At 28.9% G+C, this 27,646-nt stretch overlaps 1 protein-coding gene across 11 annotated transcripts in view; it reads left to right on the top strand.

Annotated features, from left to right (window-relative positions):
- Positions 1-27,232, top strand: part of LOC106786409 (flocculation protein FLO11-like) — a 128,976-nt gene extending 101,744 nt beyond the window's left edge. For all 11 annotated transcript variants that reach the window (XM_014747767.1, XM_014747769.1, XM_014747766.1 and 8 more), the window contains 2 exons: positions 21,479-21,671; positions 25,557-27,232. In XM_014747767.1, the coding sequence (XP_014603253.1) occupies positions 21,479-21,671; positions 25,557-25,882 (519 nt within the window). In that variant the 3' untranslated portion in view covers positions 25,883-27,232. The remainder of the gene's footprint in view (positions 1-21,478; positions 21,672-25,556) is intronic.
- Positions 27,233-27,646: the final 414 nt, after the last annotated feature.

Below are 27,646 nucleotides of genomic sequence, written 5' to 3'. Positions count from 1 at the left end.
CTGGTTGAGGGATGTAGAAGTCTTGTATGTATAGTTTGTGGGGGGAGGGGGGTGGGGGTGTTTGGTTGGAAAGATAGAAGGGAACGTAGAGAAGGCATAGAAAGTACAGATCGTTGTCATGCTTCGCTAGACGATTCCAATCGAATTCGTTCTTTAATTAAAAGCCTTCCTATGTGGGGGAGGTGGGAGAGAGGGGAATATGGTGTTACGTGAATCCACGTTGCTACGTGTTGTGCTATCTTTTTCTAGTCTGTAATGTAATATAGGGTGTTCAAAAACAATAAAAATCATTTAATATTTATATACAATACATATAGAATATAATACGCTATACTAGGTAAACAAAAAACAAGGGCTTCTTGTCAAAATTGATTTTTTTAGTAAACTCCAGCACATATTTGTAAAGGGCTCCGTCCATTAAGATCATACACTGTGCAAACAGTAAAACCTAATAATACTCGATGGTATTTTTAACCCCACCGATACTAACCTAACTTGACTTAATATCTTCATTTGATAGATTATAAATGAATACTGTAAACACACATACGGGGACACATAGAAATTTCGGTTACTAATGGGAATAATGAAGGTAAATGTTTTAGTTAAGTTAAATGTAGATATAGTAGAGGTATAAGTTTAAATGAGGAAAAAAAGAAAAATCGAGGAAGAAATAATTCAACGAAGGTTTTTACGAATAACTGATTAATGAATTTGAAGTTATTGTATAATATAATCGAAAGCTATTATTCTTTTCGTTGACTTATTGTTAAAAATTCACTTTATACACTATTATATAGGGAATAATCCGTTTTGAAGTAACTTTCCGAGCGAACGAACAAGCGTGTACAGAGTTTTGTCTGGTTTTTCCACCCGATAAATCGCGGTTCAGTTAGCCTACTTCTTGATCGCCTTAAAAAAAAAAAAAAAGGAAAAATGTGGCCGGAAGTTTTGTGGCAAAGTTTAATCGATATCCAAGCCTGTCTCCTATTTTATTCACGTATATATATGTTCACATATAGAACGCGTCATGTATAACGTTTAATATCACTCAAAAATTTTAAAACCTTTTTTTAACTATAAATGTAGAAATTACTTTTTCTGGTCAAATATTTTTTTTCTTTCTTTTTTTTCTTTTTTTTTTTTTTTTTTTTTTTTTTTTTTTGTAGAAAAATAATATCACCGGTAATAATAAACTGTATTGCTGGATATTCGTTACGTTCATTTCACTTGTTGCCCCCTTTTGACTCTTATTAATGGTTTTTTGCTTTTATCCTATTTTTTTCTTTGTTATTTACTCTGTCGAGAAAAGATAAATGCGGTCGTTCGTACAAATGACAAAAATTATCGTTCGCCGAGCACCTAAAACGATTCTTTACCTTATACGTGAGAGAAAAGTAATAAAAGGTAAAGAAATGAGGTGGAAAAAATCGATTTATCTTAATTTTTTATATTTATATATGATTACACGTGACTTTAAGATCATATATTAATTTATCTTCTTTTGTTCGTTATGTAATATTTCAATTTTAATTAATTAACAGTGTCAAATTTTTGTTAGATTGATATGAGAAAGTTACTTACTTGTTTAGTCGGTTAACAACGGTCCATCATGTTTCCTCTTCTATATTTGCTTTTTCTTTATACCAAAAAATATAAAATAAATCTTTTGCTCTGTTTTTAATGCTTTTTCAATTTCCCATAAAAAAAGAATTACAAGAACAATTACTACATTTTTACTATTTCTTTTTTCGATAATTAATCGTAACAGAATTTTTCCAATATTTTCATATTTCTTTGCAACTATCTTGATGAATTTATTTATCGTAATTCACAATCGGATAATGATAATCATTCGAGGAAATCCAAATAATATGTTATCCAACGCGAATAACATTAGATGGCAGATATAATAAATGAAGGATATCAGTAGATATGACCTTAAAGGAGGTTCCATCAGTATGAAGTTTACTCTTCAAACAACCATTGACATTTAATAGGGATGTTGGAGGGTTGTGTCTCATATGAAGACAAAAAACAGCAATCCTTCTTGACAAACTACTACATAACGTTGGATGGGAATGCTGGATGGGTAACATTCCTCGGCCCCGTGAGCATCATATATTGCAGAATTTTATTTTAAACGAAAATATTCTCAACATACCTGGCAGTTACATACAAAATGTTTTCAAATCTGTACGCTTAATAACGAGTTTAATCAAGATAATGAAATATAATATATATGATTTATAAATCCTCTACTTTTCCAGTATCAAAAATACGAATTTGCAACGTCTAAAAATTCAGAATACTATCTAGGAAAGGAAAATATATTAAAAAGTAGGTAGGTCATATATTTTATATTATCATTATTGGATTTGCAAGAAAACATTTTAACAGGAAGTGCACACAAAAAATATTAATATTCGAGAAAGTCCATTTTCCATATAATTAAAAATATATTAAACATATAATTAAACATATTTTTCTGATGGGGAGAAATTAGATTAGGTTGTTTTACTCCTATTGTATATTTATAATAATTATCATTTCAAAAAGCTAGTTATTAGTTTTGGGAACGTTCCTGTTGTGTTTCTGGAGATGTTTAAATAGGACTATACGTGGAATTCAATATTTCCTATTACCAGGATTATATCCTTTGTTAGAAACGATAAAGGGATAAAATAGTTAGACGGAAAGCGAGAAAGTACTTAATAGGATAAATACAAGTCCGTTAAATAGAGTAATTCCATGACAAGATGCAATAATTCAGCAATACTTCAAACTAATGTTTGCTTTTGAAGTACGCACAAATTAGATTTAAAACCATGCTCGAAATATAATAAGCTGGCTTGATTTTTTACGAACTATGTTTTAATATATATATATATTATTGTTATATTGTTAATATAATTTGAAATATATAAGATATATATAATATAAGAGTATAGTGCATTAAAATAATTGTTAAATAATCGATACTAGTGTCTATTGTTGTTTAAAAGCTCGGAATATACGATCCGTGTATCTTCCCCTTCGAAATCCACCGTTGAACTGGGTCATTGGCCTCTATGAAAGTACTTTTATTAAATATTGTTTATATGACTTTCCAAATAAGGAAATTCTATTTATTAGGAATTTTATTCCCTTTATACACATGCGCAACGTTCGGAAAGTCATATAAACAACATTTAATAAAAGAAATTTCGTAGAGGAGAAAGTGCCAGTCAGAAGGTAAATTTCGAAGAGGACGGTTCATAGATCATATACTACGTAGTTTTAAACAACAATACACGTTTCCTTCGATTAATTAATAATTATTTTAATAATCTAATGTACTTTATACTTGTATTACAGACAAATTTTACCCTCGAACTCGTCACTGCGCAGGACCATTAAAATAATTACAAAAAATAGATAAAAATACTAAAATGAGAAGGTTATAATCTTAAATCTTATTAATTAGATACATTATTCCCTTGATACACATGCGCAACTATCAGAAAGTTATATAAACAATATTCAATAAAAGAAATTTCATAGAGGACAATGACCCAGTTCAACGGTGGATTTCGAAGGGGTCGGTACATAGATCATATATTCCGAGCTTTTAGACAATAATAGACACTTGCATTGCATAATTAACAATTATTTTAATGCACTAATGCACTCTACTTATATTAGGTCGTCCCATTAGTTCCTTCCTTTTTATTTATGGGAATTCAATAAACGATATTTATTGTTTAAGATTGATTTACTGTGTTATATATGAACCGTTTTACTCTATTATCTTCTTCCATCTCTCAGGAAACATCATTATATTCTAATAATCGTAGTACCACATCTATAAACAGTGTATATCTTGTCTGCAATATCCTTTACACTACTATCTTTTTTAATACAATGAAACATAACATGCCGCAAATGTTTTTTTTTGGTTATCCATATTAAATGGCGTAGAAAAAAATGTTCAAAGAGACTTTGTCATCAATGAAATGTACTTTGAAAGAGCTGTAAGATGACTGAAATCGATGCTATAAATGAACAATAGATAAGCCTACATGTCTACAAACATAACCGGCTCGAAGTCATACATAACACATGGAGTTTATAATAACGTTTATTTATATTATTATTTATAATAAGGTTATATTACACAATTATTAAATAGCGATAAAATAAAAAAAAAAGAACAGATTGGTGTGACCTATATCCAAACATTTTAGTCGATAATCAAAGTTCGAAATGGCAGGTAACGTAGAACTGCGATTGATTTTCTCATTCAAAGGTTTTTTCGATGATAACATTTCTATGCAAATTATGCACCAAGTTGCTCAGTTTCATGGTTGCTTTGAGAGATATAAAAAAAAAAATAAAAAAAAAATCTACTCGGGAAAAAGAGGAAGAGAGAAGAATATCTGCGGGGGAGGAGAAAAAAAAAAGAAGAAAGAGAGAACACGAAGTAACATGAAACGTCGATTATTTTTTTCCTCCCTATTCCACCCTTTTCTATCCCCTTGATTTCACTGAGGATTTGCCAAATCCTTTGGCAAATCTATCATAATATCGACAGTTTCCAGCACGTCAACCACAGGTGCGTGTATTGTAAAACGATCTATCGATCTTTTCCTTCGATCTGATCTCCTCTACTTTTATATATCTTTCTCTCTCTCTCTCTCTTTCTCTTTCTCTTTCTGTCTCTTTTTCTTTTTTTTTTCTTTTTCTTTTTCTTTTTCTTTTGCACTCTTTTACACTCGGCACGTATCAATGAAATTGTTCAATATCCTAGGCACAGGAAACATCAAAGTTTCAATGTTGCTTTCAAAGTCCAAAATCCTATGCTTCGGATTGAACGGTATAGTCATTTCAAAAGCTGACTGATATTATAAACTATAAAAAAAAAACTCACGTCGTGTGTCAATTGCAGTGAAGAATATTCTTTTTCTATTTTTTCTTTTTTTTGATACAGTTCTTTCAATTAATGTCAATAATAATATATACCATTCGTTTCATATGAATGTAGAAAGATACCCATAGTATTTCAAATAAAAATTACATTGGATTCATTAATTTAATTAATCTCAATATAATATATTAATTTATTATTAATGAAAAAAATATTATATCTTTATACTTAGAAATGTTTTTTTTTTATAAATCAAGCGTTCTATGTATCAAGCATAATAGTTATTTTAAATATATATATTATTATATGTTTATATTACATATATATGTATATGAGTAAGTAGTTATAAAGAGAAATTAGCGTTTGACCAAAGGAAAGCTCGAGTTTCGTAATGTATATCTCATTTGTATAAGCTTCCACTGCCTAGAGCTTTTAAACGATCGATTAATAGATATATTATACATCAAAGAAACTCTCTACAGACGATATAGAAAAACCGCGAATATACTATCTGTTAAGGAAAAATCTCACGAATACTTGACATCAATGTTTTCCGGTCGATGAATATAAATACAAGGATGACACGATGAAATCCAATCATCTTTACCTCGATCCTTTACCGAGAAGGTTTTTTCTTTTTTTTTTTTTTCTAAACGAGATCGTGTTCGTTAAAATATTCATAAGAAACGATGAAAATTAAATATCATAAATTTATTTCCTTCCACACACATAATCTTCATTCTATAATAGTATCATTAAAAAATTGTAAATGATTTCAATTCAATGAAATATCGTATATCATGTCTATCGTGTTATGGTAGAATAATCATGGCCCAATTCAAATTAAACGTAATATACTTGTTACATTTTGTTTTTATTTTTTTAACTATTTACTAACAAATTGTAGAGAAAATCAAAACAATCAACGAAATATAATAATTTCAATGATTTATCTTATCCTAAAAATTCTTGATAAATAGAAATATATTTCCGCTTAACGAATAATAATAGAATATCATAGATAATATACAATCTATTAAAATATTTATACACAAAATACAACAAAATTCCATACTTTCAGTATTATTTAAAACGCGTCCTCTTCTTTTCCTTCTCTTCTTCCATATCATTTAATCATTATAAAAATAAAAAAACTTAATTGTTACTGATACAAAAAAATACAAAAAAAAAAAAAACTCATTTCGTCTGACTATCATCCATCCTATCCCTTTTCTATTCTCGAGGAAAAGATAAATGCTGGATGTTCACTAGATTTATTTCTTTCCATTGACATACTTGAGCTCGCTCTCGTCTCCCTAGAGTTTATCCCATTCGCAAAGCTATAATACACACATACACAGGTAGATGATACGTTTTTCAGGTAGCAATAGTAGTAGTAGTAGTAATAGTAGTAAAGACATATAAAGATGTAGGTGCATTCCACATCCATCGCATAGGTCGCACGCGTCCGTGGCTTCTTCCAGCCACGAAACCACTCTACTCCTTTCTCCCCCCTTTCTCTTTTTACTCTTAACCCTCTCTTCTCAACGATTCCCACCCCCCTCTCTCTCTCTCTCTTTTGCGAAGGCCTTCAACCCATACGTACACCACCCTTCTAGCTAGCATACTGCATTAAAGCACGTATGGAATATGACAGGTTCCATTAACTCGAGTTTCCTGCAACCCTCGGGCTACTATGCATCACGAAACAGACCTCGTCGGCTTGGCAGCTTTCAAAGAAACTTTTCTTTTTTTTCTTTTTCTCCTTTTCTTTTTCTCTTCTTCTTTTTACATTTTTTTTTTTTTTAACTTTTCTTTTCTTTTCTTTTTTTTTTTCTCTTCTCTTCCTTGAAGTCAGTGAACTAGCCTATACTTATAGTTGCCCTTTTTTTCTATTAGCTTAATGTATTGTACGTATATGTATATTATGTATATATAGGTACGTTCCAACTAAATACAAAGTCGGATTAGGTTCGTGTAGATAGACTTCATCCTAATTTCGGAGATTACCTCTTAATAATAAAATAAGATATTATACTTTTAAATTTTGACCGTGCAATTTCATTAGAAACGAGTCTCGTTGTCGTTTAAAATTCTAAACGGAGGAGGATTATTTCTACCAGTTGGTTGTAAAATACGTTTTAGTTTGAATTTAAACATGGAAATTTAATAAATGCGATAAACTTTATTTTACAAATATTCATTACAATTTACAATATATAGCGTTATAATATATTGTTTTAATAATTATAATGTATAGAATATTCTCTTTCTCTCTCTCTCTCTCTCTCTCTCTATTTCATTGTTGTTTCTTCATAAACAAATCGTTTACTCGTTTAGAGAAAATTTATATCGAATAATATACATGCATACGTTGCGTTTAAATCTTAACGCAGGATCTACTAGTTAGTAGAGTATATTTACAAACATTAATTACTGTTCAAAGATTGTTTCAATGGCGAGAATAAGCATCAAACGTTACAAGTTTAACGCGAATTTCGTATGGGATATTTCAATGGAAGCGTTAAGTTAGAAGTATTAACGTTAAGTGTCAAGCGAGAAATTCGAATGTAAATGTCAAGCGAGAAGTGTTTTACCATGTAGGAAGTCGACTGAGAAAGATTTTCTCATGTGAATAATTAATTCGATGGTACACTCGTTGAAATTTTGTATCGTTAGAAACGATTTCTAGCAAACAGGTCACTGCGTGTTTGACTTTAATTTCAAAGATTTGTATTGTTTTAAAAAATATTATACCTTTTCTTTCCCATCAATCGTATATATCACTTTCTTCGTAATTAGATTATGTAATAATATAACGAAAAGTTATCGTATAACAATAATGATTGCATGATGGAAAAATAAAAGTACATTTAAGAAACATAAGCAAATTAAGCAAAAACAAGGTTTCATATTGTTAAACCATTCTCGTGGTAGATACATAATAAACAAAGTACATTTCTTAAATAAATAAATAATACTTTCATTTATTTCGTCAGATAAATATCTAATATGATAGAAATGGCGACAAATTCTTTGAAATATATTTTACGATTTACATTTTACCTAAGTCTCCATGCAACAGGGTATTACTGCTTGTACAATATATGATCCTGATAAATTCCTAAGACTATGTAAAATTAAAAAAAAACATCGGTATCCCCTGTAAACTCGGTTTTTTCCTTATTAATGTCATAATCCAAAACTTTTTGGTTTCGTAATATGTTTAATCTTTTTCTTTCGCGACTTTTAAGTAGATAATTTGTGATCATAGATGTATATACTTATGTACGTAGGCTTTTGCATCTATAATACATGCACACAAGTACATAAATTCGAGATGTATGATAAGAACGATTTCACTGCAACTTTTAGTTGCATCCCCCTACGCTAAGAGATCACGTAAACCTTTCGTAACGTCAAAAGCTTTCGAGGTAAAGCCAGAAAGTATACTCTATACCTTCTTAGTAACACTTTCCTTCTTCTTATCTTTCCCTTCCTTTTTCTTTTTATGTTTACCGAATATCGAATGCAAAGTGATCCCTTCTCGCTACTAAAGAAGTAAGAGACGAAAAAACAGAAATGTAGAAAGATATATATGTTACCGTCAAAGCCGGAAATCAGTCATTGCTAGTAATTCCTCGGCATTCTCATTAATGCAAAGAGCATTCCAATGAAGTCGGAAACAGAAGAATTTTTACAATTTTTCCTAAGCATCGAACATAATACTTTGATATTCTATAGAGAATATCAAAATGCTATTTAAACAACGTTGAAAAGAATATATTCTAGAGACAGGCACACACAACCCTGACGCAACCTCTCCCCTCCCCCCAAAAAAACCCATACAGGTAAAAAACATTTCTTTCTAAACCTGATTAACTTCCGATACGATAGAGAACAAAAGATACAGATTTCCGTGAAAATCTCTATGAATATCTGTCTAACTAATGTCTAGAAAATATAGCCTGAACCTTTGCAAATCGATTTATAACTCGATAAGGTATTTTACACGTAGGAAAAAGGGTGTACTTTAATTTAATATAAGAGTCATTAAAATCTATTCATTCTTAGTATAAAAAATATTTACAGAAACTTTTCAAAAAAATATCAGAGATTGCAATGCTATAAATTGTACATACAATATACATACATGTGTGTATACATAATACGTACGCGTTAAGCGATTTGATTATTTGATATAAAAATTGTAGAAAAATAGAAGAAAATAATTTTATATCACTTATTCTTTTTATATGGAATATAAATATGTATATAGTATATACATATATGTATAGTTTCATTATCTCACCTATTTCGCACTCCGCTAGTTTCTATTTCTAAAGCTATAATCTTGTAATTACATTTTAAATTATAAATACTCATAGTAATCTCACTGTTATTCAACGCAATAATTCTATTTTGTAACATATATATGTGAGAGTACGAGTAACGTCAATCATTCATAATTATTTTCATTTAATAATTTAACATTGTTTTGCAAATAATATCATCTATCAAAATGTAAATCATACTTTTACTTTGTCTAATACAATATTATATTTATTTAAATATAATAATATATAATATTACATAATATTTTCAAAACAATCTCGTGAAATATCAATAATTATACTAATACACCTACGTGTATATATATTTATAATATTTTATTTTAAGCGTTAATCACTTTAGATAAAAATACAAGATAATTATTGACAATGTTTTTCTAAAAAAGAAAAAGAAAAACAAATATACGTCGATAAAATATTATATTATATTGCTTTCCTTTTACTAATAATATATCGTATAATTATTTTCAAAAAAAAAAACACGGAAGCTTAAGTGTCTCTTATGGTGATAAAAGCTTAGACGAGAGACGTAACTACTTTTACCGAGCGAACAATATGATAAGAAGAGCATCGTAATAAGATGAAGATAACTTCTAAAGGTTGTTTTCCTGCTATGAGAAAAAACTAGACGCCCTTGGGAAGAATATGGAGAAAAATATTTTCTTGACTCTCGAGTAGTATGAAAAACAAGATTTACCATAGAATAAGAAGAAAATTCTTCTTTGCATTCTTTCCAAGGGTAAATTTAAATAAAGAAATGTTCCGAATACTGTTGCATTTCTTCCTATTCTGTTTAGATTGTTTCTTTACCATTCTCTCTCTCTCTCTCTCTCTCTCTCTCTCTTTCTACATATATATATATTTCTCTCTATTTCTTTTTTCCATTCCAATCCTTTAAAAATATTCCTACTCTGCTTTTTTCTCTTTTTCGTCAATTACGATACGATGAAACAACAATAAAAACAGATTTAAAAGAACAAAAACTGATTGTGTGATTATTACACGATATTAAATATTATAAAATATATCACAAAGATAGACAAAAAATATAGATTAATTTTTATTAATATGATATAGAAAATAGAAAAAGTTTGAGAACCCCTTCTCTATTTCATTCATTTTCTTTCTCACACTCTTTCCATCACTTTTTTCCGCAGAAAAAAAAAAAAAACAAAAAGCTTACAGCATATGTTCTATTTTACTTTCTCTCACCTTATCTCAGTACACACCCCTTTACTTTTTTGTTTTTTCTTTACACCTTCCGTAACGCTTGCGTTTAAACTTCCATATTTCATTTCATCCACGACTTACCTTCGCTACAAAAGTTTCATTTCTATATAAATAAACGATAATGTCGAGAGAAATGTTTAAAAATAAAAATAAAAATAAAAAATTAAACGGAAATGTTTCAAGATAATACAAAATTTATCCTACAAGTTTTACGAATTCTCTAAAATAGAAAAAAAGAGAGAGAGAGAGAGAGAGAGAGAGTAAGTTTAGAACTACAAGTTTTATTTAAAATGCTCGTTAACGAGATTTACGATCCAATATCTTAGAATCACGATGTTTAATTAGGAAATCTTAGCGAAATTGGCCGATAATGGCGTTAGAAGTTCGCGAGTAGAGAAAACGGCAGTAAATTTAGGATAGTAGAGTGAACAGGTTTGGGAGGGATGGGTTTTGGATGGGATCACGAGTATAAGAAAGGGTGAGACCTAGAACGTAGTGGTAATTTTCACGATATATCGTACGTGAAAGAGAAGGAAAGAGAGAGAGAGAGAGAGATAGAGAGAACCTTAAACCGTAGTTTCAAAGCTTATGGATTATAAAATCAACCTGTATGCTCGTATTTTTTTTGTTCAAAGACACGAATATTACTCCGACCTTGTTCTCTCCGTTTTATACGTTTTCTTCTTCTTCTTCTTCCTTCCTTCCTTCTTGTTTATTAATCGTCTTTTTATTTTTTTTTAAATCTTTTATCTTGTTTTCTTTCTTATCAAAAAGGAAAATGATTACAAAATCATGAAAAATTATTTTTCATCTTGAGTTATTATCGTTCTTTATTGTTCTTATAAAAGCTCGTGATGTTAACGTAATAATAAATAGAATGAGAGAACGAGATAAAATATTTCATAGATACGTAGGAGGTATATGTCTATACGTGTACGATAAGAAGATAGAAATTTCTTATCTCTGAGTACTATGTATCATATTGTCATCTGAAATAACGTATTTCTTTTTCTGTCTATTTGTCTGCCTGTCTCTCTCTCTCTCTCTCTCTCTTTCTCTTTCTTTCTTTCTTTTTTTTTTACCGTATCCTTTTTTAATCCACAATTCTTCGTTTTTATTCGTTTTGATATTACGAGTCAATCGATTTAACTTTTACCCTTTATTCCTGATCCGAATTCAAGAAAAAGTGGAAAAGGTAATCAGAAATGGATATTATAGATAGAAATGGATACTATGGTTGGATCATTTGATTTTTATTTTTCCAGTATTGAAATAACCGCAAGTCAAAGAATTTCTAGTTACCTATGAATGATACTTTATTATAAAAAAAAACAGTTATGGATGTATTTAAATATATATATTTTATATACATCTATAATATACAGTGAATCACAAAAGTATTCGTACACTTACTGTCAATTTAAATCAATCAATATTTTCTTGTAATACAATATTTACGAATTCTTATATAATAACATGTATAAGACATTCGTAAACATATTTTAGGACTACATATTTAACTCATAAAATTGACGTAAATTTTATTTCAAAAGAATTATGTACCCCTGGATACCCTTGTTCGTACTATCATATTTTAAAATATTTAACAATATAAAAGTACCCCTGTTTGTTACTTAAAAATGTCTGATCATATAAAAGTACTTCTGATGATATTATGTACGTCCTTTTAAATCATTCAAATTTTGATGTATCCATAATTCATATCTTTAAATCTTTATATTTAAAGAGATATTCATCAGGTGTTCTGCTTTTCGTAACTCTCTCTTTATTAGTTATTATCATTATTAAAATGAAAATAAATTGATTTATATCACACTTCGTAAAATCCGATATTATAATCGATATTTAAACAATGCAAATCTTGATTTTCCATTTTGATCTTCCATTTGGATTAAATTTAAGCACGTAAATTCGCTGACAAACCCTCATTATTTAACTACAATGCAAGTTGAGTTAACTTCCTCGAGAATAGATTCGTTCCCTCATGCTTGTTCTTTATGTATGCACGTACGAAGTTATTCAAGCACGCACGTACGCTCGCATAACACCGTTACATACTTAATTCTAATGAATTATTATTATCATTAATATTGTTATTATTAAATATAAACGAAATCCTTGAAATCAGTTTTATGTAACGATTCAAAGAACAAATACGAAGTTTGGTTAATTGTTGTTTTTGTTGTTGTTGCTGTTGTTGTTGTTGTTGTTGAAAACAAAAACAAAACTACTGTATTATTTTAGTGCTACGTGAGATCGATTTTCGAAAGTAATAATTGTTTTGTTTGTTGAATTGGTATTATACCATGGTTATTCAATTTGATTATTCGATATTTTTGGTATTGAAAGCTCAGTAATTGGATTTCGTTCGTTCAAAGTTCTGTTAAACATCAAATTAAAAAAGAAGCCAGAATATTTATTTTAAGGGAAAGAGTGTGACCATTGAAAAATAAATCCTTTGAGCTTTTCCGAGTTACCTACAACGATACTTAACGATTATAATAATTTAACTTAATAATATTAATAATAATAATAATAATATAATGATGAAATATCATATAACAATACATTAATAATAAAAATATATATAATATATACAAGGTATTTTTCATTAAGTGTGCTATCTCAATTACTTGTACACTATTTTTTACACGAAGAAAATATTGTATTTCCAATAAAAGTTGTATGATATCGAAAGAGTTAAACGATGTAATAATATTCATTCGTTGCTATTTTTTGCAGAAATCTAAAGGTCATTTGTTAGATTTATATAAATTATAAAATTTGACTTTGCAGATGGAAAGAGTGACGCAATCGTAACGCAACAACCATAAAAGATCTTTACTCATCGTTTAACGCCCTTTTTTAATCGAAGGGTCAAATTGTATCTATCATAATGAAAAACCACGTTCATATCCAGTGACCTTCATATCTCAATAAAAAAAAGTAGAATAGGTACAAAACTGATATTTACACTATGTGCTTCTATTAATCGTGTATTACGTTTAATTGGAAATATTTTTCTTTTCTATATATAACAACACAGAGAGTTAATAAATAATTTAAACGATATACTTAAATGAATCACCTTGTATAAAAGAAAATCTGTGGAAATGGTATCGGAAAGAGTTTACCGAATGAAATATAAAAAAAAAGATAAAAATATATTCTACTATCTCTCTTTACATAATACTTCAATTTCAATAATAATAATAATAATAATAATAATAATAATAATAATAATAATAATAATAATAATAAAATAACTTCGAATCCTTTTAAAGTAGAAACCGGTTATTTGATAGAGATTGAAATAGAGATAAATGGAGAGATATCAAAAGAAAGAGAGAGAAAGAGAGATAAAAAAATATAAAAGTCCGTCAACTTTGAAACTGGTCAGAGTTTCCTCTTTCTCTCTTCGTCTGCTTCAAATTGAATAACTTTTTCCTGTTGTGGTCTCCGTCACAGATATCAACACAAAAGCTTTTAAATTGAAGAGCGCATTTACGAACGAGACGACGTATCATCGAAACGACCAAAAGTTGTATTAGGCTTTTCCCATCGTTCATTTCACTTTCTATTCGAGAATTCAACGCTAAAGAGAACAAAAAATAAATATAAGGATAAGAAATTAAAAAAAGAAATTAGAAAAAGAAATAGAATAAAAGGAAACCATAAATATTGCTAATGAAAATTTTCATAAGCTCTCTCTCTTTCTCTCTGTCTCTCTGTCTGTCTCTATCTCTCTCATTTTTTTTTATATCCCCCTTTTTGCGAGCTTTCAATGAATTTTAACGGTTTCCACGTACGAACTAGGCAGTAACGAGCAGCCATGAAACTTCTCGGTTTTCGAATTTTTGTCCAAAAGATTATTACGAGGAGAACCTAAATTCCAATGTGTATTCAAAAAGAATATTCCTCGTTACCTTTACTTTATCCATTTTGTGACCTCCTACGTGCTCTAGTTGAAATCTTTATTAATCGTTTCATAACGCGCGTTTAACGTTACTTACATAAACGTGCATCCATCATCTGAAGAATAAAAGGGACACAAAACGTTATTGCACATAACTCATACTCGAAATATTCAATGAAAGAGAAAACGAAGAGAACGCGAAGAAGAATTTTCTTCTTCTTCTTCTTCTTCTTTCAGGGTGGTGACCGTTAGCCATAAAATAATAGCACAGTTAGGAGAAGCGAATAACTTCTAAGTATGCGAAAAGCTAGAGCTATAAAGTTTTATTCATGGAGCCTCGAAAGATAAGCTCCAACAGTGGAATAATATAACACAACGAGTATTATATATTTGGAGTTAGCGTTACATGTACTATTTTTCATACTACTAATGGAACACGCACGGTTAAACCATTGGTAGGTAACGTCTCAACAAAATGCATGAGACTATTACTGCGTGCCAACGAAATTGAAACTCCAAGAGTTGGAGTGGTATTGGTACTTGGTAACATCCTACAACGCGAACTTTCTATTACAAATTAACCAAATAATTCTTCTACTACTCGTAGATCCTTTTAACGAATAGAATCTGATTTTTTTGTTCAATACATTGCAAAATATTAATTTTCTCAATTTTTATTATCTGCACTTTTACCATATTGACTTCCTAAACCAGTCAATTGTGACAGTGAACTAAATTAAAAAATTCGAACAATTTATTTTATCAATAATGTTTTTTTTATTTACTGCCCTATCTCAAATATTAAATCCTTTCAGGATATTATCGAAAAATAAAGAGATTTAAAAATTTCTGATAAATTTTGAAGCCCTGATATACTCTACTTTCGGATCAAATAATATAATTCAAACATTATACGCAAATCTTCTTTGATATAAATACAAAACGTAATTGTTACGATATAATCCACTTTTTACAAAAATCATCCTTTTTATTTTCCATCTTTTATATTCTCTCTTCGTTTTTATTTACCATACACTATTTTCATTTGAAATCTGCTCTCTGTTCTAATAACGATCAATCGACAACTTTGGTTAAAGACAAATATACGAGATAATGTGCATTAAAAGTATTTTCGAAATTCTCATGACCGCATCGAGTAACTTAGCTTAATACGCTTCTCACCAATGGATAAATTGTATTAAGAAACGTCGGTTCCCGTGGGATATTTACTTACAAATATATATATATATATATATATATATATATATATATACGCATATATAATAAGTTAGTTTAACATATATTATATATAACTACGCACATATACATATATTCATATACATTATACAAAAGCCACCACTATAACTATATACATACATATATAAATATATATATTATATTTCACACGTTAAAGCGAATATCACATGCCACCACTTTACGATATATATCGACAAGGGAATCACTTTTCTTGGTACACCTTTACCGTTCGACTTATCGGACAAAGTGCCATCTAAGGTAAGATCAAATTACGATGTACACTTAAAATACTTATGAGAGAGAATTTATAGGATAACGGTCTCTAATACGGAACAGAACATAATATAAAACACACCGTTAGTAACATCTTAGCAAACTATTATTAATAACCGAAAATTTTGCAAACTATTTCATTTCTTTTTTCTTTTTCTTTTATTTTTTTTTATAGAAGAGATAAAATATGATTTATTTTTATTAATTTTGAAGAATCCAGCCATTTCTAAAAACGTCATTTTTCTGTTTGAAAAGACGACAAAGTATCCTAATGTATAACTTATATATATATATACAACATTTTAAAACATTAAATATACTTAATGATAAGGGTTCATAGGGAACTTGGACATAAAAAGAAGTAGAGCTTAATTTAACTAAGTTGGACGTTTCGTCCCTTTATTGGGACTTCTTCAGCAAATTAATCTTTAAAGTTCAGCGTCTTTTTTCTTTAATTCGACATACATTTTTCTTTTTGTTAATATTCCAAACACAACACATCTAAACTTCGTTAATTCGATCGTTATTATTCAAAGTCCTCAACAAAACTCATCATTAAAAATTATAATTTTGGACGAGAGAAAATACTGAATAAATTAAATATACTACTAATATTTAATATTCTTTATATAATATAATACGAGTGTTGTTGTTTTTCAAGGCTCAAAATTATATTTTGCAGAAGTGAGGAGGGGGATGCCAAACATTCGTAATTCCGCTACTGCTATCAAAAGAAAAATTTCGTTTCTCGCAAAATTGTATCCTATCGATAAAAATGACAATTAATCGTAAAACTTAAAAATACAAAAACGTAATCACGTATAAGTAATCCGATATGACAAATTAATATTTCATTGGGAAAAACTTGACGAGCTTTCGAGCAGCGGTGTGTTCCCGATCGAAATAATCGCTTCGAATAATAATTACCTTTCGTTAACGTTTGAAATTGTTTCACGTATCAAGAAATTGTCATGATTTTAATTTTTTCTATTGTATTTTTGACTTTTCTTCTCTTTTCTCTTTTTTCCTTTTTTTTTTTTTTTCGTTCTTTTTTCTTTCTTTCTTTCTTTCTTTCTTTCCCATTTGTTATTTTTCTCCATTTATTTCGTTTTATTATTTTCGTAGCCGTCCGAGGCGATATTATAATTGATTTAAGATATAAAAACGATATTTCCACGTATATTCCACGATTCGCAATTTATTATCTCCGTGAACAATTTGCAAATGTCGTTTCTATTTTTTTTGTTCAATATTCATTTGGAAAATTCTTTCTCTCTCTCTCTCCCTTCATTCATTCATTTACTGAACCTTTTTCTCTCTCATTCACCTTTTTTATATGATCTTCTATATTTTCTTTTTCTTCTTCTTCTTTATTATTATAGCAAAGAGTATTCGCGCGCGCATTTTCTCTTACAAATAATTTCCATATTTTTACGAAAGAAGAAAAAAAAAAAAAACAAAAAGGAGAAAAATATGATAATACATTTACTCGAAAGGCTTCTATGAATCATTGAATATAATAAGAAAGTCAAGAGGCGAACAATTTTATGCAACCTACACTATTTTTATATATATATATTTTTAGTGTAATTAAAATTATTTTCTTTTTCTTTTTTTATTAACTTACACATTCATATAAATATTTTCCTCTGTATAATCTAATTATCAAACAACGAATATTATAATATTTTATTTCTTAACATTTCAAACGCAACAAAATCATATCAGTTTAAATCCTAGATTTACCCCCTATTTTTTACTTTTATTTTTAAACTAAACGTAAACAATTTTATTGTTGTACTTTAACGCTAGAAGCAGTATTGCGTAATAACATTTCAATCAAAAGGGGAACGCGCGTAAAGAGAAAATGTATTTCTAGAAATTGATTTCGACAAATAAAACTGGACTTTAAAAATTATATTGTCAGCTTGGACAATCAAATCGGTGAGCTTTAAAAATTCAAGTCAAAGTAGATAAGACGTATTCTTTTACGTTATCACTCGTCATCGTCATCGTCGTCTTCGTCGGTTTTCGTTGTCTTTCTTTGTTCGTACAACAAATAGTCATAAATCTTAAAATCGTACAGGCGGACTTCCTCGTAATTTAAAGGCGGATATATCCTTGCTTGCTACCTTGGTTCGCGTGACAGAACTCATGAAACTGGGTTGACGTACCACTGACACAGCCCGAGGACGTCGTAAAGCTCTGAGAACGAACGAGCACCCTCCTAACACCCCCTGCCAACCCTCCCACCCTCCCTTCCACACCNCCCCCCCCCAACTACATCTCTCTACTCCAGTATTAACCCTTCGCATAATCCCCGTGACATCATGCTTTTATATCTCTTACATAAGCTACGCACCGTGCACTCACAATGAAATATAACCATGAATTTACTGAATAGAAAAGAAAGAAAGAAAAAAAAAATAAGGCTAAGCTTATTGTCATGGGCTCCTCGTGGCCCTTTATTGTTAGAGTGATGAAAATACAAAAAGCTACGTGAATTGAAAAAAATAAAACAACAAAAACGGGAAAATAAGGTAATGATGATGCTTACTTAACAAATGAGAATATTAGAATTGTTTTTCTTTGTTCTTTTTCTATTTTCTGTTTTTTTTTTGTTTCTTTTTATATTTTATGGGTCTATATTTTTATATTTTTAAATAAACACAATTTTAATATTATTTGGTAAAAGATGTTAGATTAGTTTTATTAATCAATATATTTTAATAATATTACACGAATTATATAAAGTAGATCTGTTGTTTTAAAAAAAAAATAAATGTTTCTCCCTTGTTTTTGAACATCTTGTATATAGGGCGAGATGCTTAATGTATCACGAATTGTTTTTATAGAAAATTATTTTTTCTTTTTATTATTATAATTGATACGATAAATGTGATTGTTTAATGAGAAAATAATAATTTTATTTTATACAGTAAATATAATTTCGTTGTTAATAATAATAAATTTAATTGTAAGAAAGAAATTATAGCAAAAATAAAATAAAAAAGAAAATACGAAATATGGGTTTTGTAGAATTTATAAAATCTGTAGAATCGTTCATGCGTTATTCTTTTGTGAAACTTAGACTCCTTATCGTTCTTTGGATTTCTTTTTAAAAATTATTGCTCGATCTTACATTCCTTTCTTCATTCTTTCTATTTCCCCTCTCTGAACACGATGCTTATCAATTTCTTTGTGAAATCATTTTATTCATTCGTCTGTAAGCGAATTTCGTAATATTTTTCGACTATTTTCTTTCCTGTCGATTTCTTAAAACGATTTATTTTTTTTGTAAACAATTATATTCTTAAATCGATATAACAAATACTTTATTTTTTCTTAAAACAATATAAATAACAATATAATAATAAATCAAGGAGTTAATAATAGATTTTAACAAAAGTAATATTGAAATTTATATTTAAAAAGTATTATAACGTTTATTTATTTAAATAGAAAATACTGCAAGTTTTCTTTGATTAGAAAGTTTCTTTAATGTTCATAAATTCTTAATAATGATTTATCATCATTGAAAAATCTTTAAAAGGAACTATTAGAAGAAAACTTTTATTTCATTATGTCAAACTCTATTATATTATAGCATTTCGTTGCATAAAAGATAAGAAAAGACGATTTTTCGAGATTTTGCGAGAACGGTGTTAGTAAGGGGGAATAGAAGGAGAGTAAAAAGTCGACTTGCATGTCTACAAAATAGCGTTACGTTGGAAACAAGGCGTGTTTGTTCAATAACTTTGAAATCCTTTTTGTAGTTTCACGGTTTTATAAGCGTGCACAACATCTACGAACGCATACGAAAGCTTATATTATCCGTTATAGTCTTCTTTATATATATATATATTTTTTTTATATGTATGATGTACGTGTACGAAACTCAATTTTGAGAATATAAAGAGAGAAATGTAGATATTTTATTAGACTTATTTGTAGGACAATATTATTATCTAACAAGATCAATATATCTTATCTTATATTATAATATTTTTCTTTTTATTTATAATATTTATAATATATATTTTTAAATAAATCTTTCTTATTTTATATATATATATATCTACGTATAAGATATATATCTTATCTTATCTTATCTTATTTTATTTCGATAGAATTACAAAATTTCTTCGCGAAAATTGACCTTTTCCAATAAAATAAAACTTTTGACCGCAAAAAAAAAGATTATTATTTTCTAAAATAATCGACATTAGTTTACCTATAGAAACTTCTTTTTAACTTCTTATATAAAAGTTTGAAGGCAGATCAAAGGAAATACAAAACATCCTAAAATTGTATCATCGTGATCACTCAGAACGAAAATATCACTTTTCAAGGTTTATCGATACTACCAACTCATATACATATATATTATTAAACATATATAGATGTATACATACATATATGGTACATACATACATGGTATATGTCTTCTTCATATACGTATATACGTGAACATATATTTTATCGTACACGGTGTTCCCGCATACGGTGAGGGTAAGAAAGGACTTGCAAAAGCATTGAAGCGTTCCTAGTCCAGTAATCAGGCATATATGTTAGCCATTGACAAGCATCGAGCCATGATACGTGTTCGACCGTAAAACGATCTGTTCCCTTCACCCTCCCCCTCCCCCTCAGCACCCCCCCATAACACGTTATATTCAATATCGCGATATAGACATACATATATACATGTATTAGATGTAGTAGTTAATTCGGTGCCTTGATATTAACACTAAACCTATCACACGATTGGTCAAATGATACTTTTTAAACTTTTTGTTATAATGCTATTTTGTTAATCAATAATTTTCTTATTGTATAAATGATATATTTTTTACTACGCATAAATCGTAATATATATATATATATATATATATATATGGGTTTATGAAGATGAATCATTTGTGATCCCGCTGTAATTGAAATAAATATATATAATATACAATACAAAAGAACACGATACCGTTTATAGTATTGAATTCATTTTATTTAAAATAGTCATATATTTTTTTCGTCAAGGAAATAAGCGAGTTACCTGAAAGATGATTCGAAAGTCATCGAAAATAATGATGATCGTAGATACGTATGTGATTACTTTATAAATAAATAGTAAATTTGTGTATTAAAATAAAAGGTACCGAATTAATTACTACATTTAATAATAATAATAAATAATGAACAATCTCTCTAGCCCACGTTTTATTACTAATTTCCTTAAGATCATTAAAGTCAAGCAACGCGGGCACGGTTAATAAAATATATAGGGTGACTTGTTCGAGAACCCACAAAAACCATCTTCTGTTAATTCCAAAGAGTTGATAAAAAAGTTAGGACCTTTTTGATAGTATTGAATAATAAGTGTTATATTAAGAAAATGTCTGTAATTAAGAAATGACTCGGAACCCGTAAAAAAGGAGAAATATAAAATAACAAGAATAATAAGAAATAAGATAATAATAATAAACGAATATTAAATAGAAATTGTTATTACATTTTTGATTACAGCCGGAGAATTGTATATCTACGTACGAACCACATGCATATTGCGTTGTTTATTCAACGACGGATCGTGCATCTGCGATAGTAGCTGAAGAAGTTCTTCAGACACTTTGGCGTAGCGACCACGTATCAGCGAGGGCGGTCATTCTCGTTGGAAACAAGGTTGATCTAGCTAGGAGTCGTGTGATATCGACCGAAGGTAACCTATTGTTTATATCCTACACGATTTAGAACGTCTATCAAAATCCTTATCGCCGCATTCAAACGAGATTCCGCATGCAAGCTGCACCATTTGCCACGGTCCCACTTCCGGAGACTCTTTGTTTAACTGCAATCCTAGACTGCTAACCCTATTTCTCTTTTAACTTAAACTTCCTTGTGTTGTTTCTTTTTCAATACATCTACGTATTTCCGATGGTAATTGTGTCTCTACCTATACGAACAGATTATCTTTGTTTCTTTAATACGTACAACAAATTGATATAATTGTCAATCTATATGTTACCGTCATAGTCGGAAATCAGTCATTGATAGTAATTCCTCGGCATTCTCATCAATGCAAAGAGCATTCCGATGAAGTCGGAAACAGAAGAATTTTTACAGTTTTTCCTAAGCATTGAACATAATACTTTGATATTTTATAAAATATCAAAATGCTATTTAAACAACGTTGAAATCTCTTTCCGTGGAAATCTCTATGAATATCTGTCTAACTAATGTCTACAAAATATTGAAAATCGATTTATAACTCGATAATGTATTTTCCACGTAGGAAAAAGGAAGTACTTTAATTTAATATAAGAGTCATTAAAATCTATTCATTCTTAGTATAAAAAATATTTACAGAAACTTTTCAAAGAAATATTAGAGATTGTGCAATGCTATAAATTGTACAACTTGTAATTATGTATAACACATGTTGTAAATTAAAGTTTTCTATTTATGTTATTAATGAATAACACAAAAGACTAATTAAAAAAAAAATTCGTTTTGCAATTTATAACAAATGTTAAAAGCTCGGAAATTATTTCCAATTAATTTCAATTAAACAGTATTTAACAAGCATTGCATCAAAATGATTAGTAATTACAAATTGACAATAATTTATTAATTTGTTAAATGATTAATCATCGTCATTTTTAATTCAATTAGTTTAAAAGTATTCACGTGTATATCATATAATATCTCATCGTAATCACGTTATATAATATTATACAATAGATTATTACACGCACGAAAATGTTTAAAATAAATCAGGAACGATTATAACGAAAATCTTACAGACGACTTTTTCAAGATTTCTTTTCGTTAACGGTTAAGGAGAGAGAGAAAGAGAGAGAGAGAGAGAGAGAGAGAGAGAGAGAGANGATAAACGTAAGATTGTTGTTATTGTATCGTAAAAATGCCGACTTTTTAAAACAAAGAACAAGCGAGAATGCGGGAGAGAGAGAGAGAGAGAGAGAGAGAGAGAGAGAGAGAGAGAAAAAATAAAAGAAAAAGTCGGCAAAAAGAAACGTCGGAACGAGGCCAACGACCGTAGCCCGAGGAAAAAGAAGCCAAACGAAATACGGATAGGTCAAAGGAACTATCTTTCCTTCATTCTCCATATAACCGAGTTTTTTGCACGTTTTCAAAGACGAGAGCCACAATATTTCATTTTTCGATACTTTGGTTGGTTTATTGAAATTTGAATTGGCGATTCCGATCCGTTTAATTGAAACTCGTCCGGCCGATCAAAGTTCCCATTTGAGAGTTTCTTCTATCTCAAACGAAAAACACGATTTAATGAGAAACTTTAAAACAATATTTAAACAACAACAACAACAAAATAATCCGCGTACTTATTTATAAACGATTGATATAAAATAACAACAAAGTAATTTTTCGCGAAACTAACGAACTTTTCAATACGATTTTATAGAACTTATTTTTTCTCTTCCAATATAAATTTTTATATAACGTGGTGGAACTGTGTGTGTTATATTATAATACATATGAGTAATCATGTTTAAGAAAAAAATTAAAATAAAAAGATTTATGATTACTTTATAAGAAAAAGTTAAGGTAATTCATATTTCGAAAAGTTTATATTACAAAAGAATAATATTAAATCGAGCAACACGTAATTTGTTAAACATCGAATGTTAGTTTGATGGTTATCGTATAAACATTTTTCATGGTTGTCATCGGAAATACCTTAAATTTACATATATACGTGAACGTTTGAAATCCTCGAAACAGTCATATCGATTTAACTTTTAGATGATTATTGTCCAGCCAATAAAAAAAATTCCCTTTTTCCGGTAATGAACGTGCCAATAATTTAATCTAACGGTACGTGTAAACACTTGTTAGCCGTGCAAACCATTCATTATTTATCCTATGGCAACACAACGAAAACGTAATAACGTTACTATTGCTATGCAATAGCACAAAAACTCCCCTGCCTGCAAGCTCTTTCTTCGTTCTCCTAAATTCCACATATTCTGTTGCATGACAAATAAATCCATTTTTTTCTTGCTTATATGGTATATATAATAATATAGCATTTAAATGGGAACACTTGTGTATCTTATATTCGATAATAATAATTGTCATCAATAAAATTCATTTTATAAGCCTTTCTTGAAGTTTCGAAACTTCTATATCGATAAAAATAAAAGTTTGTTTTATATAGATAAAAATTATTGTTTCTATGTTAGAATAAAAACCTCATTATATGAGAGTCAACTATTTTTTCTTTTTTTTTTCTTCTTATGTCAGGGTATACGTATAATATACATATAATAAAAAGAATCGTGTGTGTACGTAATACTTTTATCAGGTAACGTAAAGGAATTCAAGCAGAGAATTTAAGAAGCAACTGTCGCAGTTATAAAAGATATGCATTTACTTGAGTTTGAAAATATCTAGCAAAAGTTGAGTTACCGTGTTGACATCTGTCGAGTTACACGTTGCTTATAGATCGAATCTCTATAATGTGATACGATATACAACTTACTTTGAAAGTTTTTTTTTTTCTCTAAATGATATGCACATGAAAGTGATACAGTATATACACTATACTTATAGTCGTTACGTAACGTACAGTTTCCAGTGTTACCTGCCCTTTCGATATGGTTAAATACAGAATGAAATTAGTTATCAAATTTATTTTTCAAAAAAAGTTTTATCACGTTTCAGAAAATGAGTTTGAAATAAAATTTTTCTTATTTTTTTTTTTTTTTTTTTTTTTTTTTTGCTTTTTTTTTTTTTTAATGTGATTTTAACAAAATTAGATATTTCCCTGGCGTAAGCTATAGAAAAATCTACAAACTTTATTATTTACGTTAGTATATTTTTATCCATATGAATAAATTTACGATATAACTGAGAGAAAGGTCATAATTTCAAAAGCTATTTTTACTCTCGTACCATATTACCGGAGATTAGAAAAAAACACATATTTTTAAATCAAAATTGAAGTCAACTAATTTATGGATTTTCTTTACAAATACTTGAAAACAGTTGTACACCTTTAAACAAATTAACGATAAAACATTTAGGTGTTCCTAATTTATTTTTATATATATTACATAATATAATATTTTAATAATATATAAAAATCTAACCTTATAAAAATTCTTTGCATTTATCATGAATATTTGTACCAAAGTACTTAATGAATGCTTAATCTAATCTAATTGAAATAATTTTCCTTAATAACTAAACTTAACAGTACTAAATATCACAAACTTGTATGACCATAAAATAATAAACGATACAGCAATGCATATAACATTTCTTTACTTTTTCTTTTGTGAAGTTAATTGATGTGACAAATAAACGAATAATTTGTATAAAAATAAATTTGAAGATGCAAAGATTTAATAATATAATTACGACATTATTAAACAATGGTCACGAAATAATAACCACACACAAAAATTCTTATCATAATTTATTATTACATTGCAAATATATTTAGATTAAAAAAATTATTGTACTCATTCAATTATCATATAATTACGGTAACAATTAATATTGATATATGTACTTTAAATTAAGAAAACAAAAATATATGTAATGAAAAATTTGTTAACAGAAGGTAAATCAATGGCAACGTCGTTCGATTGCAAATTCATCGAAACGTCGGTTGGGATAAATCATAACGTGGACGAGTTATTGGTTGGACTATTAACGCAAATACGTTTAAAACTCGAAAATCCAGAAAGGACGCGTGATCTATTTCGTAAAAGGTCAAGAAAAAATCGTAGCAGATCACCGTTGGGTTCTTGTTCGGAAAACAACTCGCCAAAGAAGTACAGAGGTAGTAGGACAAGTACCAGCCTAAAGGTACGAAATTTGTTGGGTAAGGTTTGGGCAAGGGATAGTAAGTCGAAAAGTTGTGAGAATCTTCACGTTCTTTAGAAAGAAATAGAACGAAAAAAAAAAAGAAAAAGCAAAAAGAGTTAGTAAAAATCGATGACGGCGGGGTCAAATAATAAAAAAACACAACAAAAAAAAAAACAGAGAGAAATTTAAGGCCGATCCTCTCCTAATCACGCGCGATTTTTATCATCGCGAGTGAGAGAACACATACGATGAAAAAAAGGAATTTTTTCTTAGAAATAGGATTACCGGATCGATTACGCGAACGAAAAATAAAAACGATTTGTGTGAAACGGGAAAGAGAAAGAAATTATTAACCAAAAAAAAAAGAAAAATCCGAGAAAATTCATAGATAGAAGAAGTTAATGACTACCTCGAAAATATTGTGTTCACTCCTCCTCCTCCCTCCCCCCTCCCCCCCAGCAAATATGTTTCTAAATCGTCCATCATTTCTTTTGTTTTTATTTTCCTACGAAACAACCGTATATGTGTATACCCAATTAAATCGAGATTTCGACACGTTTTTAGATCGTTATAATGACTTCTATATTTCGAGAACGTCTCTACAAAAACAAAAAAAAAAAATAAAAAAAAAAAGCAAGTAAAAAGAAATAAAAACAATATAAAACAAATACGATAAATCGATACGAACGCGTGATACAGCCCCGATTTGTGCTTTAAAAATCGAAATAAACCATACGGAAAAACATGTTCGCTTAAGTAAGATCCGTTCGGATTTTTTTTAAACAAGATCAATACTTTTTGCAATAACTATTCCAGCAGCCCGAGGATAAAAAAAAAATAATAACGATATCGTTCCTCCGGTAATCCTGTTTCACGCATTTAGACAAAAAAAAAAGAAAAAAAACAAAATTATCTCTATATTATTATTATTATTATATATAAAATAAATATCTTATGTATTATATATATATTCCTCGACCAAAACGATAAACGTAAGATTGTTGTTATTGTATCGTAAAAATGCCGACTTTTTAAAACAAAGAACAAGCGAGAATGCGGGAGAGAGAGAGAGAGAGAGAGTATGAAATTAAAAAAATACACACACTTGCATACACATGTATATCGTACGTGATATTAGAAATCGATGAGGAAAAATACGTTATTGCGACAAGATGGCGTCACAGATCATTAAATCTCGAATGAAAAAAATTAAAACACAGGCAGAAAGAGAAAGAGAGAGAGAGAGAAACAAAAAAACAAAGAAGTTGAAAATAAAAAAGAACAAGAAATAATATTTCAATGTACTCTCTTATAAAATCGTAGAACAAGTTAACGATAATAAAACGAGTTGAGACTGTTCCAAAATTTTCTGGAACTCCCGAGGACATTTATTTCTGCTTACTTTGAATAACCTCGCAGCCGAAATAATGTAACAGAACGAAAATAAATTCGTTCATTCGTTTTATATACAATACGTATTATATACGTGCACAGGATATACGCACACACATACACACACATATACACTTTTGTACACGTCGAAACATATACAATATAACACATACATCCATATACGCATGTATACCTGTGCCTGAAGCTTTTTTAGGAAAAGAAAAAGAAAAGAAATGAATTTAAAAAAAAAAAAGATCAAATTGGATGTAATAACAATATGGCGACCGATTAACGAACACAAACATGCTTTCTAGACATTTTATATAGGATACACAAACACACACACATGCACACACATCTATATATATATATATATAGATTCCGAAATACGTCATTGTCAAGTAACTTATCAAACGTTGGGGCAAATAAAAATCGGTGTACGTTCAC

The sequence above is a fragment of the Polistes canadensis genome, unplaced genomic scaffold (assembly GCF_001313835.1).
Source record: "Polistes canadensis isolate GaletaPanama2010 unplaced genomic scaffold, ASM131383v1 scaffold_73, whole genome shotgun sequence".
NCBI lineage: Eukaryota > Metazoa > Arthropoda > Insecta > Hymenoptera > Vespidae > Polistes > Polistes canadensis.
This window is presented reverse-complemented; position numbering and strand designations above follow the sequence as displayed.